The 16,138-nt window shown below is 43.4% G+C and overlaps 1 protein-coding gene across 4 annotated transcripts in view; it reads right to left on the reverse strand.

The window, feature by feature from the left end:
* Positions 1 to 16,138, reverse strand: part of SLC9A8 (solute carrier family 9 member A8) — a 58,405-nt gene that overhangs the window by 5,919 nt on the left and 36,348 nt on the right. For 3 of the 4 annotated variants that reach the window (XM_081196270.1, XM_081196271.1, XM_081196273.1), the window contains exons 7-12: positions 14,535 to 14,569; positions 13,081 to 13,224; positions 12,150 to 12,288; positions 9,903 to 10,008; positions 4,374 to 4,490; positions 1,912 to 1,994 (exon numbers count right to left, since the gene is read on the reverse strand). In XM_081196270.1, the coding sequence (XP_081052396.1) occupies positions 1,912 to 1,994; positions 4,374 to 4,490; positions 9,903 to 10,008; positions 12,150 to 12,288; positions 13,081 to 13,224; positions 14,535 to 14,569 (624 nt within the window). The remainder of the gene's footprint in view (positions 1 to 1,911; positions 1,995 to 4,373; positions 4,491 to 9,902; positions 10,009 to 12,149; positions 12,289 to 13,080; positions 13,225 to 14,534; positions 14,570 to 16,138) is intronic. The other variant, XM_081196272.1, reaches the window with a different exon arrangement.

Here is a 16,138-nt window from a genome sequence, read left to right on the forward strand (position 1 = left end):
TGTGTGTGCACGCATACACACACACGAACTTATTCGTGGAACCCTTGGGAGGTGGTGGACTCTCCTTCCTTGGAGATTTTTCAGCAGAGTTTGGAAGGCCATCTGTCATGGGTGCTTTAGCTGAGATTCCTGCATTGCATGGGGTTGGACTGGATGACCCCGGGGTCCCTTCCAACTCTACAATTTGAAGATCATTCATATGCTCCTCCCCCTGGCAATTCACTGTTCAACAGTGACAGAATAACACTCCCTGCTAGCAGCAGTCCCTGCTGTAGACTATTCTCTTTAGCAGGGAGAGGAATCCATCATTCTGTCACTCTTAACTATTTCTGACTATGAGATGGAGCAGGCAGCCAATAATCCCCACGTTTACTTGGAAATAAAGCAGCTCTAAATAAAAAGAGACACTTCCAAGGAAATATGCAAGGGAGCAGAGTGCATATTAAGTAATTGTGACTATATATTGTCAGAGCTTAGGCAAGAACTATGGGTTTCTTGCACAACCACTGCATAACAACATGTCGTGTTCTGAGATGTGCACCTTTTGTTTCGAAAGAGAAGCAAATGCCTAGCTCCCAAGGCCTCCAGAGAGCGAGATGGTCAGAGGCAGTACCTCTCCAGTAGCAAACATGGCGGGGGGGGGGGGAGTGACAAAACAAGGTAGCCATCACTGCTTTGTCGTGCTTGCGAGCTTATTATGAAGGCACCCAGCAGGCCAATGCTGGAAACAGGATGCGGGACAGGACAAGTCACAATGTCTTGCCCTTGCTGGGTCCCTGGTTGCAGGGGATTTGTGCAAGGCAGGGATGTCCAAGGCCGCTCCAAGGTCCAATTCCAGGCAAGTTATTTGCTCCAATAAGGGCTCAGGGAAGAAGCAAACCAAGGGGCAGTGCAAGGTCCATGCCCCAGGAAGCGGAGGGTCAATGGAGGGCTCAGGAAAAAGGCAAACTGAGGGGCTGTTCAGGTAATGAGTGCATCAAGATCAGGGACAAGATATAGTGCTAGTAGCAATGTGCTGTTCAAGCTGCTCTCCCAGCCTTGTAGTGAGGCTCTTAACCCAGAGCCCCACACTGGTTCCTGCTGCAGCCTCTTAGAAGTTGGTAAAAGAGCAGTGGCGTGTGGTGAATTTTTTCATAGGGGAACAGTTAGGGCCAGAGGCATCAGCTTGTGAGAATAGAGGACAAAGCCCCATCCAAATCCTCCCCCCTCCCCGAAGAGTAAACTGCAGGTTTCTGTTAGTCTGCTAAATTCTATTCTGACAAATAGCAGTTCCATAAACTGAGGGGCCACCACAGAAAAGGCCTTCAGATTATGGGACTCCCCCTCCACGGAAGTGAGGGTGGCCTCGACCAAACAAACCTTTAAGCAGACTTCAAAAACCTGTTTGTTAATCTGATCTATTCACAGAGCTCTGTTAACTTAATAAGCACAGCCACTAAAAGTCGATGGGATTTCATTAGGGTGGACATTTCTAAATTATAAGAAAATCCCACAACTCCAGAGTGTGATTGTTAATTTACTTAACTTTCTCATTCACCCTGCTCTTGAGACCTGCATTTCTGAACTTTTCACATATACCTAGATAAATATATTACAAAGAGAATATATGCCAAAATCACAGACCCTTGAGAACTTTGACCAAGATAGAACTTTTGAAAAGCTGTCCCAGGCTTTTGACATGGTGCCCCTAAGTGCAGTCACCAAGAATGCTTTGCCATTATTCCTATTTTGCAAAAGAGAAGCTTTTTTTTAAAAAAAAAAAAAACACAATGGCTATTCAGTGGGTTCATAACTCATCAGAAAATGGAACCATTAAAGTTTGTGGGTTCTTTGAAACAGCACCAAAGGAGCTCAACACAACACCTCTCTTTAAAAAAAGTATGAATGTTTATCCCTTAAGAAAGTACTTACTATGCACCAGATGACAAAGGACATTTCAAACTTGTGAGGGAAGCTAAATATTGATAGGCCTAGAAATGCAAAAACGCATGTTTCTGAAAGAGAGAGAAAACAGAGACAAACAGTCAAAGGGCCACATGCATAGCCCTTTGATGCTGCAGTTTATTAGCACTGAATTACTGTGGCCTGAATGGTGTGGGGAATTCTTAAAAGGACCACTTGATACGTATGCAGCTGCATAAATGAACAGGCAGCCGGAATAGTGTTGTAAAGAGAAATGGAAAGAAGCATTCATGACACCCTGATATTTTCTATTTTCTTATTAAAGGCAGTAGAAGAGGAAACAGGGAGTAGGAGTTTCCTCTTCTGCTTCCTTTGCACAAAGCTCTAAAATTGGACTGTATCTCCTTTTATGTTCTAAGTTGGGGGAGCATACATTGAACTGGTGAACAAAAGCAACAGCAACCCACCCCACCTAATAATTAAAGACCTTGCATGTATATGCTACCTGTGTGAAAACCGTGAGAGAGAGCAGAAAAACAGATGAGAGCAAATGGATTATACTTTGGATGTACTGACACAAAGAGCCTTACATTTGGGTTCACGTAACTAGTTGATCAGGAATAGACAACTGAATGTGCTTAAAATTAATTAATGTGTTTAGCAATTAAGAGTGTTGGACTAGGACCAGTGAGAAGAGGGCTCAGCCATGAAGCTCACTAGTTGACCTCAGGCCAATCATTTGTCTCTGACTAACCTACCTCACAGGGTTATTGTGAGGATAAAATAAGGAGCAGGAGGAGAACAGTGTGCACCACCCAGAGCTCCTTGGATGAAAAGTACGACATAAATGTGACGGTGATAATAACAATAATGTAATCCCCACTTAAAATAACAAACAAAAATGGCTAAAATAAGGCAATATCAGAAAGGACGGGCTATGCAGAGATACTTTTTTATTTAGTCACTTTATATTCTTTTGTATTCATTTGTTACCAGGTGTCCCCCCCCCCAAAAAAAAGTTTCTTTATATCCAAAAGCTTTTAACAGCAATGTAGGCATGTTGCATCTCCTAAATCTAAAAATAGCCTAGAGGGGGAAAGGAGTCAAAGAGATCTATTTTGTTATCAATCTTGTGGCAAGTCTTAGCCAGAGCCTGGAGGATGAGGGAGAGAAAAAGATTTACTGCACATTTTATCTTGTTTGGCAGTAAAGGTGACTTTAGACTGCTTGGCAGACTCCGTATTAGTAAGTCGGAAATGTGTGGAAGAGATACTCCCCTGGCTACAGGAACATTTCTCTCTCTCCTTCTCTCTCTGCCTATAATTCATGTCTCTGAATGGCTTTAAACGGTGGTTAGATGAATTCAGATGTGATCGCTCTGGCAGCAGCTGCTACCCAAGGTATCTTAAGTGTCCAGGTTCACAGGCAGGGGAGGCGATTAGCTGAGGGACAACAGCAGAGGCGAGACATCACCTCCATGCTGGCTTTCCCAGAAACATCTGGATACCCAATGATGTCCAAGACATTGAACTAGATCAGGGATGGAGAATCTGTGACTCTTCAGATGTTGCTGGACTCCAACTCCCATCATTCCTAGTCATGCTGGTGGGGGCTGATGGGAGTTGGAGTCCAACAACATCTGGAGGGCCGCAGGTTCACATCCCTTAGATCCAGTGAGACTCTTATGATAACTTGAAACCACTGCTACTTGCTCAAGGTGGGGCGCAGGGTTCTCTTCCTTGCCATTTGATCCTAACAACAACCCTGTGAGGTAGGTTAGGATGAGAGACAGTGAGTTTCATGGCTGAGTGTGGATTTGAACCCTGGCCTCTCGAGTCCTAGTCGAGCACTCCAACCACTAGGCCACACTGCCTCTCACGCATCATGCTGTGCAGAATAACTCCTAACCACACTGCCCTGAGCTCCATGGCAGGATACAAATGTGAGAAACAATTCCCTGGTCAGGGGTTTTTAATGTCTGATGCTCTATTGAGTTTCAGTTTGTTGGAAGCTGCCCAGCGGCTGGGGTAACTCAGTCAGATGGGCAGAATATAAATGATTAATAATAATAATAATAATAATAATAATAATAATAATAATACAGTCATACCTTGGATCCCAAACGCTTTGGTACTCAGATGTTTTGGCTTCCGAAAGCCACAAACCCGGAAGTGAGTGTTCTGGTTTGTGAACGTTCTTTGGAAGCCGAACGTCTGAAGGGGCTTCCGTGGCTTCCGATTGGCTGCAGGAGCTTCCTGCAGCCAATCAGAAGCCACACTTCGGTTTCCAAACATTTTGGAAGTCAAAGGGACTTCCGAAATGGATTCCATTCGACTTCCAATGCACGACTGTAATAATAATAGCAAGCCAGTCTATAGCTACGTGAGAGCTACATGAGTGTGTGGATAATCAGGAATCATTTTCATAGCTGAAGTTCAGATTAAGGAGACCAAGAAGAAGACAGCATATACCACACATGAAAGCAACGGTCCTCAGTGTCTGCTGCATTAGGATCTGTGTAACCGGCGAGAGGTTATGGTGAGTGTAGTGAGACATCACGATGCCAGAGAACAAGATAGCCATGATACCTGGAGAAACAACAGCACAAATCAGATAAATATTATTTCACGTATCAATGCATAACCTTACAAATCTCCCCCCAGCTCTTGCTCATCCCAGACCAATTAGCAAAACATCAACACTGCTCTGTGATGCAGAAAAGGGAACGGGGAAAATAAATCAGGAAGTGAGCCCTACTCCACCTTTGGGTGTAAGTTGTTGCATCGACATTGTACAATTAGTTTGGCCAGCTGCCAAAGGTGCCTCAATCATCTGGTTCAACCGGTGCAAACATAGCCATACTTGTCACTGTCAGGCTCAAAGGACATTTTTATGAGCTCTAAAAGCACAGAAGCTCCTATATATGCAAGGGCTTCCTTATTCTTTTCAAAACTGGAGACAGCTCGGAGGATGGATGCTGATGTTTAGGCATCTTTGAGATTAATGGGAGGCAGTCCCTGCTTATGACGGAGCCTCAGGTTTGTGCTGGAGCTCCTAAAGCACTTTGGATCGGGCTACAAAGCTGCATCACCGTATGAGAGGCTGAATCCACAGGTTTTCTGCCTTAGGGGTAGAAGAGCTATAAATCAAAACATCTACAGGCCAGGAAACGGCACCATCTGTCCTTCCACAGCATGCGCTGCCCAGATTTCAGGGGGGGAAAGCTTGCAAGAAACCAAGGAAATAAAACATTTTCTGGGATAGCAGATAACGTTGGACTACAAACAGTCTGTGAATATATTGCATTTAGTCATCCACAACATCCTCACTCTTAAAAAGTTACCCTTCAATGCAATTAATAAGTCAGCTCAGGGGGTGGGAGGGGCATAAACTGAAGTGGTCCCTTCAAGATGAGCACATTTATTGTGGCACAAGGTTTCCTGGGTGAAAGCCCACTGAAACCCAGAAAGCACTATTAACTCGGTACTTTCTTTAGCAAAAGAAGTTTAAAGGACTGGTGAGGTTTGGCTACAAGTTGGTTGAGCTGGAATGGAAAAGAATATGGCTCAGAGCAAGTTACTTTGAGCATTATAGCCTTGCCGGTCAGCAAAATTGGTTAGAGCATGGGGCTGATAATGTCAAGGTCACAGGTTTGATCCCCGTATAGGTGCATTTTGTGGCATTGCAGGGGGTTGGACTAGATGATCCATAGGGTCCCTTCCAGCTCTGATTCTATGTACGTATATGTATGTAGTTTGGGACTTTGAGTCAAGGTTGGAGTCTACTATAATTACAGAAGCCCACTTTTTTTGAGTTGATGCTTCTTGGTAACTTAGTTTTGAGAGACTATTTTTTTTAGGATTTCAATTTTTAAAACAAAATTTATATAAGATTTACTGCAGGACTTGTGATTTATCAAACTAAAGGTATCTTGCCAACTATTCAGCAGGTGAACTCATTCAAGCTTCTACGGAACTGATTTTTTAAATTTATTTTTTCAAGCAGACAGTAAAGTGGTTTGAAGGTAGCTAAAGCCATGATTCTTTGGCATTCCCCCCTCCCAATTGTGACTGTGGTCTCAGAGGCCATCTGAAAGTACACCGAAGATCATAGAATCATAGAATCATAGAATCATAGAGTTGGAAGAGACCACAAGGGCCATCGAGTCCAACCCCCTGCCAAGCAGGAAACACCATCAGAGCACTCCTGACATATGGTTGTCAAGCCTCTGCTTAAAGACCTCCAAAGTAGGAGACTCCACCACACTCCTTGGCAGCAAATTCCACTGTCGAACAGCTCTTACTGTCAGGAAGTTCTTCCTAATGTTTAGGTGGAATCTTCTTTCTTGTAGTTTGGATCCATTGCTCCGTGTCCGCTTCTCTGGAGCAGCAGAAAACAACCTTTCTCCCTCCTCTATGTGACATCCTTTTATATATTTGAACATGGCTATCATATCACCCCTTAACCTTCTCTTCTCCAGGCTAAACATGCCCAGCTCCCTTAGCCGTTCCTCATAAGGCATCGTTTCCAGGCCTTTGACCATTTTGGTTGCCCTCCTCTGGACACGTTCCAGTTTGTCAGTGTCCTTCTTGAATTGTGGTGCCCAGAACTGGACACAGTACTCCAGGTGTGGTCTGACCAGAGCAGAATACAGTGGCACTATTACTTCCCTTGATCTAGATGCTATACTCCTATTGATGCAGCCCAGAATTGCATTGGCTTTTTTAGCTGCCGCGTCACACTGTTGGCTCATGTCAAGTTTGTGGTCAACCAAGACTCCTAGATCCTTTTCACATGTACTGCTCTCAAGCCAGGTGTCACCCATCTTGTATTTGTGCCTCTCATTTTTTTTGCCCAAGTGCAATACTTTACATTTCTCCCTGTTAAAATTCATTTTGTTTGTTTTTGCCCAGTTCTCTAATCTGTCAAGGTCGTTTTGAAGTGTGATCCTGTCCTCTGGGGTGTTAGCCACCCCTCCCAGTTTGGTGTCATCTGCAAATTTGATCAGATCCTGAACTATGGTTAAAAGCTAAGCCCATTGATTCAAAGTCCCTGTGTACTTTCTATGTATTCACAGAGCTGGAGGAAGCAGGCTGAGATACAGTGGTGCTCCGCAAGATGAATGCCTCGCAAGACGAAAAACTCGCTAGACGACAGAGTTTTCCGTTTTTTGAGTCGTTCCGCAAGACGAATTTCCCTATGGGCTTGCTTCGCAAGACGAAACGTCTTGCGAGTTCTTGCGAGTTTGTTTCCTTTTTCTTAAAGCCGCTAAGCCGTTAATAGCCGCTAAGCCGCTAAGCCATTAATAGCCGCTAAGCTGCTAATAGCCGTGCTTCGCAAGACGAAAAAACCGCAAGACGAAGAGACTCGCGGAACGGATTAATTTCATCTTGCGAGGCACCACTGTATTTTCCAGTAGGGAAATCACCGCATGTACCAGCCACGAAAGTGAGATCACACATGACACGTCACCAAACTCCACCTAGACAGCATTTGCCAAGCTCTGAGGAATTTCACTCAGATGTGCAAGTGCTTGCACAAAGGATATGAAAAACTTCCTATGCAATCAGGACTGGGCTACAGGCACAAAAAGGGGCCAAGCCCCTGCAGCATTAGAACACAGATAGTGATCTGATAGTAGCTGACAGGCTCAGAAAACCTCAGTGTTTCCATAATCCCTTGGCTGATTTTTTAAAAATGCTCAGTTACGTAATAACTCAATTTGCCCAATGTAATTCCTAACACTTCATTAAGTGTTTATTAAATCACTGAATGGGCTCCAAATTTCTAATTATTAATAGTTCCACGGTTTCCCAGATTTCATCTGGGATGCACTGCTACAGAAGGGTAAACATGGGATCATTGGGGTCGCCTCAGGATGGGGAGGTTTTTACAGAAGGCTGATCGCCGAAGAATTGATGCTTTTGAATTATGGTGCTGGAGGAGACTTTTGAGAGTCCCATGGACTGCAAGAAGATCAAACCTATCCATTCGGAAGGAAATCAGCCCTGAGTGCTCACTGGAAGGACAGATTATGAAGCTGAGACTCCAATACTTTGGCCACCTCATGAGAAGAGAAGACTCCCTGGAAAAGACCCTGATGTTGGGAAAGATGGAGGGCACAAGGAGAAGGGGACGACAGAGGACGAGATGGTTGGATAGTGTTCTTGAAGCTACCAGCATGAGTTTGACCAAGCTGTGGGAGGCAGTGGAAGACAGGGTTGCCTGGTGTGCTCCGGTCCATGGGGTCACGAAGAGTCAGACACGACTAAATGACTAAACAACAACAACAGGATGGGGAAGAACTTGAAAATCCACTCTAAATTGTATGCGCCAATACACAAGTGTTGCCATCATAAGTGGAATGGAAGTGGTCATCAAAAGAGTTGCTCCATGTCTGCCTTAGATGAATTAGATTCATTGTGTAAGCTGTTATCAGTCATCCATCATGCCTCCTATGGAGTCATAAAGGAACAACCAGAAAGGGAAGGAATAGGGCACCTCTTACATGTAAAGCAAGATGGATTTCAAGCTCTGATGCTTAAGATGAATGGCAGGCAGGCTTAGATGCAACAGACACATCAGAGAGCAACTGTGGTGCAGAGGTTAGAGCATTAGACTAGGATGTGGGCATCCAGGGTTCGAATCCCCATCAGACATGAAGCTCACTGGGTGAGCCTGGGCCAGTCACTGTCTCTCAGCCTAGCCTACCTCACAGGGTTGTTGAGAGGATAAAACAGAGAAAGAACTGTATGTGCCATCTTTGAGCTTCTTGGAGGAAAGGTGGGAAAGAAATGTAATAATAATAATAATAATAATAATAACAACAACAACAACAACAACAACAACTTGTGGCAAATCAAATGGGAGTTTTCTTAAGTATCTGCAGAAAGAATGAGGGAGAATGTTTCAAATTCTATATGCAGAAACCACCACTATTTGATTGTAATCTTTCATACCCACCCACCTGTGATTATAATAAATGCAAATGGACTTATGTCAAGTCACAACACCCCAGATGCTATAGAGAAATGGTCATAGGAGCACTTAGGCTCCTTACATTACGTTCCATGATGATTAAACATGCATTTCCTTCCAAGTCTTAATGCAAGATCCCTTATTTGGTGGCGGGGGTAGCGGTTGGGGAGGAGAGTAGGAATGGTGTTAAAAACAGGAGATTGCATTCCAATGTTTCATTATATCAGACTCTGGAAAGGGACCTGGGTTTCCTAAAGCACCCTCGTTTGTGCTAATGTAGCATTAGCCTTGGGACTAATGTAACCACATGGGTTACATTATGAGCAAAAAGTGTTGGAACCGACTACAAAGCAGGCTTAGATCAATCAATACGGAGAGAGCTTCCTTGTCTTCTCTTCCTATAGACATGACTGAGTTCAACCAAGAACAGACACTTAATTTATACTACCTGAGTATCAACTTCACACGACACATGGCTCTTGTACAGGTGTTCTTTCTTCTACCTAGAATGTACAGCCTGAGTACACACCCCACCTTGTTCCTTCCCCTAGGTAAAAATAACTCAGGGCAACACCAGGTTTATATGTATTGGGGATTTAAACCCACTATCTATCCCCTCTCTTTCAGTCTCAGACTGGAGGTTGGGTTCCAGGACACAAATAAACCAAGCATTAGTCTTGGTTAGGTAATACCTTCTACCCTGAGCTACTGGGGTAGAACAAAAGCATGCACTGATCTGAAACAGTGCATTTCCCCCATTGTGGAGGTCCGCCACAAACTGTACTAGGGCTCAAGCAACTTCCAGAAGTAGCAGAACAGCTTTTTATTTGGATGCAACATAGCAGATGCAGAGTCTACTGAAGACTCTGTAGCACAAATTTGGCGCATGAGCTCTACAGCCCTTGCAGAAAATTGTGGACAAGAAATATGCCAAAGAAGCAGAAAGTTCTGACTATCCCGACAGACTGTATATCTTTTTGACAATCTCAAGAGGCCTTGGGCTTATTCGTTTTGCAACTTACCTGAGAGAGAAATGCCTTCTGCAAGTCCGTAGGGAAGATAAGCAAAGATGATCATCATTCCAAACTCCAGGGAAGGAGTTTTCCGTAAATCAATATGCTTCAGCACGTTAATATCAAAGAGTTAAGCAAAATAAAAGAAAGATACGGGAGCAGGAAAATCGGACAAATAGAAAAACAGTTCTTTTTTGACCAGAGGAGAACAAGAGGGCTAGGGGTGGAGGTCCCATAGTGAGCCAATATATAGGACCCATGAGAAATACCCTGTGCAAAGCAGAGTTCTTGTATTCTTCTCTCCATGCTGTATAGTGCAGGGGCAGGCAATGTTGTACACTCCAGATATCCAAGTCCCATCAGCCCCAGCAAACATGACCAATGATCATGGATGGTGGGAGTTGCAATCCAACATCATCTGGAGGGCACCACATAGACTATGCCTGATATAGTTTCAGGTAGAACAACAGGTGCTGTTTTCCTGCCATGTGGTGATGCTCTGTTGGAAGAATCGAATTTTAAAGGCCCCAAGAAGAAGGGCAGGCCCACTCTGCATACAAATGCCTGGTTTGAACAACACACTAGGCCAAATCATGGTTTATCAACATCGCACAACTGTCCAGGCTCCTGGAGTGGAGCTTGCAGCCACTTTGCTCCTCACTGGTCCTTTTTGATGCCACGTGGCACTAAGCCAAGGTTTGCCCTAGCATGTTGTCCGAACTGGGACAAGTGGTTGGCTAAGCTCTCTCCTCATTCACCACAAGGTGAAAGCAAGGATTTGTCCATTAATTTCAGGGGATCTACTGTGAATATGACTTAGTAGCATATCCCCCTGTGTTTTTCACCTTGCAAACTACACTGGAATCAGTTTGGGGAAGGACAGTATAAGAAATGCTTTACCTAAATAAATAAAATTATTAGAAAGCCTGTGACCCAGAAACATACCTTTCTCATCCAAATCATTCAGCTGTATGATGATAACAAATAATGTAAGTTGCCTTTTGCCTTAACGCATTATTATGCTCCAGAGCTAAGGTACTACTTTTTGAAATGGAAAAATTTAATAGAAGGGAAACTGAACTACTCGCCTCCTCATTTTTGTTCTTCTGTTATCAGCTGTCAATGATCAAAAGATGAAAAGGTCATCTTCCCACCAACCCAGCTCAACCACAAAGGTTAAATTTTACAAAACAACCCCATTCAGTGTTTGCATTAGGAATGACATGAAAAAGACCCTTTGGCTAAAGTTTGAAGTTTGCTTTATATATATATATATATATATATATATATCCTATTTCTTTATTTACATTAAAAATATACTCTGCCTTTGAAATATACATGCACTGCACTATTTTGAAATTGTCAGCTTGTTTTCCATTTTTTTCCTCCAGAAATCTTTTGAAGCTGCTTAACTGGTGTTGAATTACATACCACCTGCACTTCCCTGACTTTGCAAGATGAAGTCAGTTAGAGATGAAGTCAAGCACCATTAAAAACGCAAGACTATGTCAGCACAAAGGAGACACAATCTCTGCAACTCTAGATGTGGCTCTACTCGAGGGACTCTGGAGTTCAAGCTAGTATGGAAAGCCAATTCAGTTTTACATAAATCCTTAATGAATGAGAATGATGGCCCAACAAGCCGTATATACATTTGGGGCTGTGATGCACAATTAATCTTTCCCTTTCTCTTCCCCTCCCCCTTCACCCCCCCCCCAAGAGTTGAAGGACAACTTAATAAGCATTGAATCATATGAAGCTATAGTGGGAGGGGAGGAATTTCCCCAAATTGGGCAGAAAAATTTCCCCAAATTGGGCAGAAGTGGGGCAGAATCCCTAATCTGCTTATGGGATGTTTTATACATATGAAAACTGGAGCATATGCTAACAAAAATGACCCATTACTGAAAATGGAATTAATGCATTAGGGCTAGCACAGCAAACAATCAGCATATTTATACCCCTCTATTAGTATGTGTGATGAGCTATTATACAGTAGCTTATGCCTTAATGAGAGCTGCATAGAAATGCAACGGTTTAATGTGATCCAAAATCACTGCCCACTGGCACTGCTACAATTAAAAACGAAATGGAAGAGAGGGAACAGAATGCCAACAAAAAGGCTTTTGTGGTTTTTGGGTTGTTGTTTTTTTAAAAAGATAATCTCCGTATGAAACATGACCGAGAGTCATTATTAAAATGGAAAGGCATTCTGCTTGATGCATCTGCTTTACTTTACCTAAAAGCGAAGGATATTACTGCAGAAATAAGGCCAGTCAGAGTTCCCAGCGCTGCGGAACCAAAGAACATCTTCAGAAAGTAACCCAAGGCCTGCAGAAAAGTTTGCCATCCGCTCACATCTGACGTATGTTCTCTTGTCAAGCCTTCTGCTGTGCTGGGAACAATTAAAAAAAAAAGGACAAGGAAAGAGGCTACATATTTGAATCTTATGACTTGCAAGCTCCGCACCATAAAAAAAAACCTCATCAACCTCTATTTCTTTGTTGAAACTGCTCTTAAAATGCTTTCACTGTGATATAACAAGTAGAATGTCAAGAGGCATTAAATCAAGTGCTGATGCAATCCCCCCCAGGGGGAAACACAACTCTACTGAAAAAACAACAATAATCTGGAAGTCTAGCTTCGCTTTTTGTGATGCTCTTAAGCAATGGTACAAAATAAGCCAGGAAGATGCCCGCTGCAACTAAATAGATGGGAATATGTCTAAGCAAAGAGGAGGTGCACTTTTTAAGAATAAACCCACCAGCAGAAGGCCCGGACACACACACACTCTCTCTCTCTCTTTCTGTGTGTGTGTGTGTGTGTGTGTGTGTGTGTTACAATGCTGGATAGATCCTGCCTCCTTGGAAAATATTATCTACAAAAAAAGAAGGTGCTCTTTCCTTTGATCAACAAGGCAGGTGAGAATGTGGGAGGGAAGCATTCTGTGTGTAAGCAGGGATCAAAGGAAAAAAGGCAGATCAGGACATTGGAGGTGAATAAAACTGGAAGGCTGAGACCCTTGGGATTATAAACAAAGCATCAGGTCATAAAGCTAAGTACACTTGGGGAATAGGGCTATTTCATATGTTATCTGGAGGCAAAGGGGGGGTCTGACAGCAAAATGCTGCAGCCAAAAATCACAACTCCCTGACAAGCAAAGAGGAACATTATGGCATGTACTTACTTTGTTAACACAATTGAGACAGCATCGTTGAGAATACTTTCCCCAAAGACCAACATGTTAAGCACAGGATCCACATTGAGAGCATTAAAGATAGCAATGGTAGCTACTGGATCGACAGCAGAGATCAGGGAGCCAAAAGCAAAGCTGTACAAAAAGGAATAAACAAAAGTGTTAGCATTGTTTTCAAACTATTTAACGCTACTGTACATGTAATAATAAGCATCGCTGAGCAGTCCTGGGAAGCATCAATGGATTAAAAAAAATAAATCAGTTTTAACAGGAGTGACTTTTCACACTGGAAGACAACAGCTACCAAAAACTAAGTGGCAATATCCTTTTCAAAATCCTTTTGATCAATCTGTTAAGTGAAATAAACTATTACCAGATCAAATGTGTGTGTCTGTGTGTCACTTTGAACTGATTCTCACCATGTTACTAATTCAAAATGAAGGTTGTGAGCATCCTGAAGTAACCCAGTCATATGGGTGGGGTACAAATAACAACAACAACAACAAGAAGAAGAAGAAGAAGAAGAAGAAGAAGAAGAAGAAGAAGAAGAAGAAGTAGAAGTTTTAAAGAACAGGGCACTGTTAACAAAGAAAGAAGCTGCTGGGAAAGTTCTGCTACCCATTAACTGGCCAGATCTGAGTGAAAACCGGCAGGCATTATCTCGCCAGTGATAATCATAAGCTGAGAAATCATTTACACCTGCTTTTCAGATTTCTCAGCAGTTGCACTTCTGCTTTTGCAAGTACATATTTTTGCTCAAACGTCCCTCATATTTAGCAGTAGTGGCTTGTACCCCCTGGGAGGGTAGGGCAGAAGGCAAGGACACCAACAGCAGGTGCAGCCTGAGGCAACGGCAGGCATAGCCAACTAATTCTAGTTTTGTCTCCACCCTCCTCTCTACTGAGATCTACAAGCATAACACAGAGTTTAAGAAGGAAGAAGTTGATAGGCAGTCCTGCTCCTTGGATTGGTTGTAGGTATGAAGGCATGCAAGTGGGAGCTGGTTGAGGGTAGATCCCACTTTCCCTAAGGGAACAGTATTTGCAATGGTTACCCATGCCATTTCTCTTTAGACATAAAGCATCACTATTAAGTGATGCTTAATAACAAGCCAACTGAAACGTTGTAATTAATACAGAACAGAGTGGTGCAGATGAAACTAAGGTGACTTCTTATCCACAATTAATAGACTGGAAGGGCTCGGTACAGAATTATGTCCTCCTTCTCCCGCATCCCCTGCCCTTCCTGGCACAAATTTCCACATTAGCCATAGCTGAGAACTGAATCAGCATGGAATGAGCTGTGGTTGCAGGTAGCTGGGTTCCCACCTTTCGAGGATCTGCTAACCACTCTTCAAATAAGTACCAATTTCATCAAGAGGTATCATTTTGGAGAATCTCTTGCACAAATAATAGATAATGACACAGATTCTGCCAAAAGCTTACCTGTCAGTCATGTTGAGCTTATAAATAACGTCAGCCTAGAGGGGGAAAAGCAACAAAAACAGAAAAAAAGACTTTTTAAAAATTAACTTTTGTGCTTTTAAAAAACTTGTATTTTTGTGCCATGAAAGAAGCATGCATCCTAGAAAATTCTGACAAATGAGAACACTTACAGTTGCAGCTCATACATCCTAATTAATTTATATACTGCCATAGTGTGAAAAGCAGATTCTGTAAAAGACCGAGTACACTGAAGACCAGATACCTATTTGGCATTACAGGTTATCAGAATCTTAATTTACTGTTCAGAGAAGCATAAGGAAGCAGCACAGCTTGCTACAGCAATTTTGTTTAAAAAATGAACCAAAACAGGACCAGGTATTGTATTAGACAGTACAGTAATCCCACAACATGCGTCTATAGCTAAAATCGTCAAAACACACTGGGTTTAATAGCAGGTGGGATTGACAAAGTTCCTTTTCCTGGACACCTGCCTCCTTTCCGCCCTCTATTTAATTTTTTCCAATGCATACAAGTTAAATGCTAATGAATGTGTCATGGGCTGGTTGGATTCAGAGGAATTGTGGGGGGAACCAGCTAGGGAATCCCCAAGGGAAGAAGACTCAGAGCCTGGGGAGTGGTGGTGGGATGAAGACAAGTGGTCAGAGGGAGAAGAGGGAGAAGCCTGGGGGGAGGAGGTGCCAGAAGATGAAGAGGTAACAGGGCTTAGTGAACAGGAAGAGTGTGTGGCAGAGAGAAATCCAGAATCATAAGCTGAAGCAGGAGAGGAGGGAGGCCAAGATGTAGAGATGAGTCAGGCTAGTGAGGAAGTGTGGGGGTCTCTTCCTCTTGCTGTGATCAGCTCTGCTTCCCATTGATCCCCCAGGACCAGTAGAGGCATGAAGTGAGAAGAGCAAAGATAGGCATGCTGGCACAGTCTCAGAGTGCCTGGGGAAAACCCTGGAGAGAAGGAGACTTAGGCAGCTGTGGGAAGATGGGGACCTTTAGTCTCTGCAACTGCTTCAGAAGAGCAAGGGACTTGCTGGGCTCATTAGACCTGGCACTGCTGTGTCGATCCTGTTTTTCTAATAAGGAGTTAACTTCACCTACTCTGTGTGATTTACAGCTGGTTCGCTTCTGGCAAAGTGTTATTTTGACACTTAGAGATGGGTTGGTGGAACATTTCCAACTCAAGAGCTATATTTCCTCTTGGCTAACCTTCTGAAGGTTGCATGCCTATGGTGGGAGGAGCCAGAGGCAAGAAATGGGTGGAGCAAAGGGCGTGACAGAAGTTAACCATGAAAGTGCCAGAGAGAGGGGGTGAGGAGCAGGCAGGCAGACAAACCCTCCATCTAGGCAAACAGGGGAATTATGCCCCATTCAAGTACACATTATTGAGGTGGACACAGAGCAGGGCCAAGGGGGCCTGGCATGAGTCCTAAGGGCCGGATACAGAGGCCTGGAAGGATGCATTTGGTACCTGGGCCTAAGGTTTCCCATCCCTTCCCTAGAGTACATTGCACAAAATAAGAGGGCCACAGAAGGCTATATATTGCCATCATGCTTAACATAAAATAGAATAAAATGTAGTATGACATAGAATTATA

The sequence above is a fragment of the Podarcis bocagei genome, assembly GCF_964188305.1.
Source record: "Podarcis bocagei genome assembly, chromosome: 5".
NCBI lineage: Eukaryota > Metazoa > Chordata > Lepidosauria > Squamata > Lacertidae > Podarcis > Podarcis bocagei.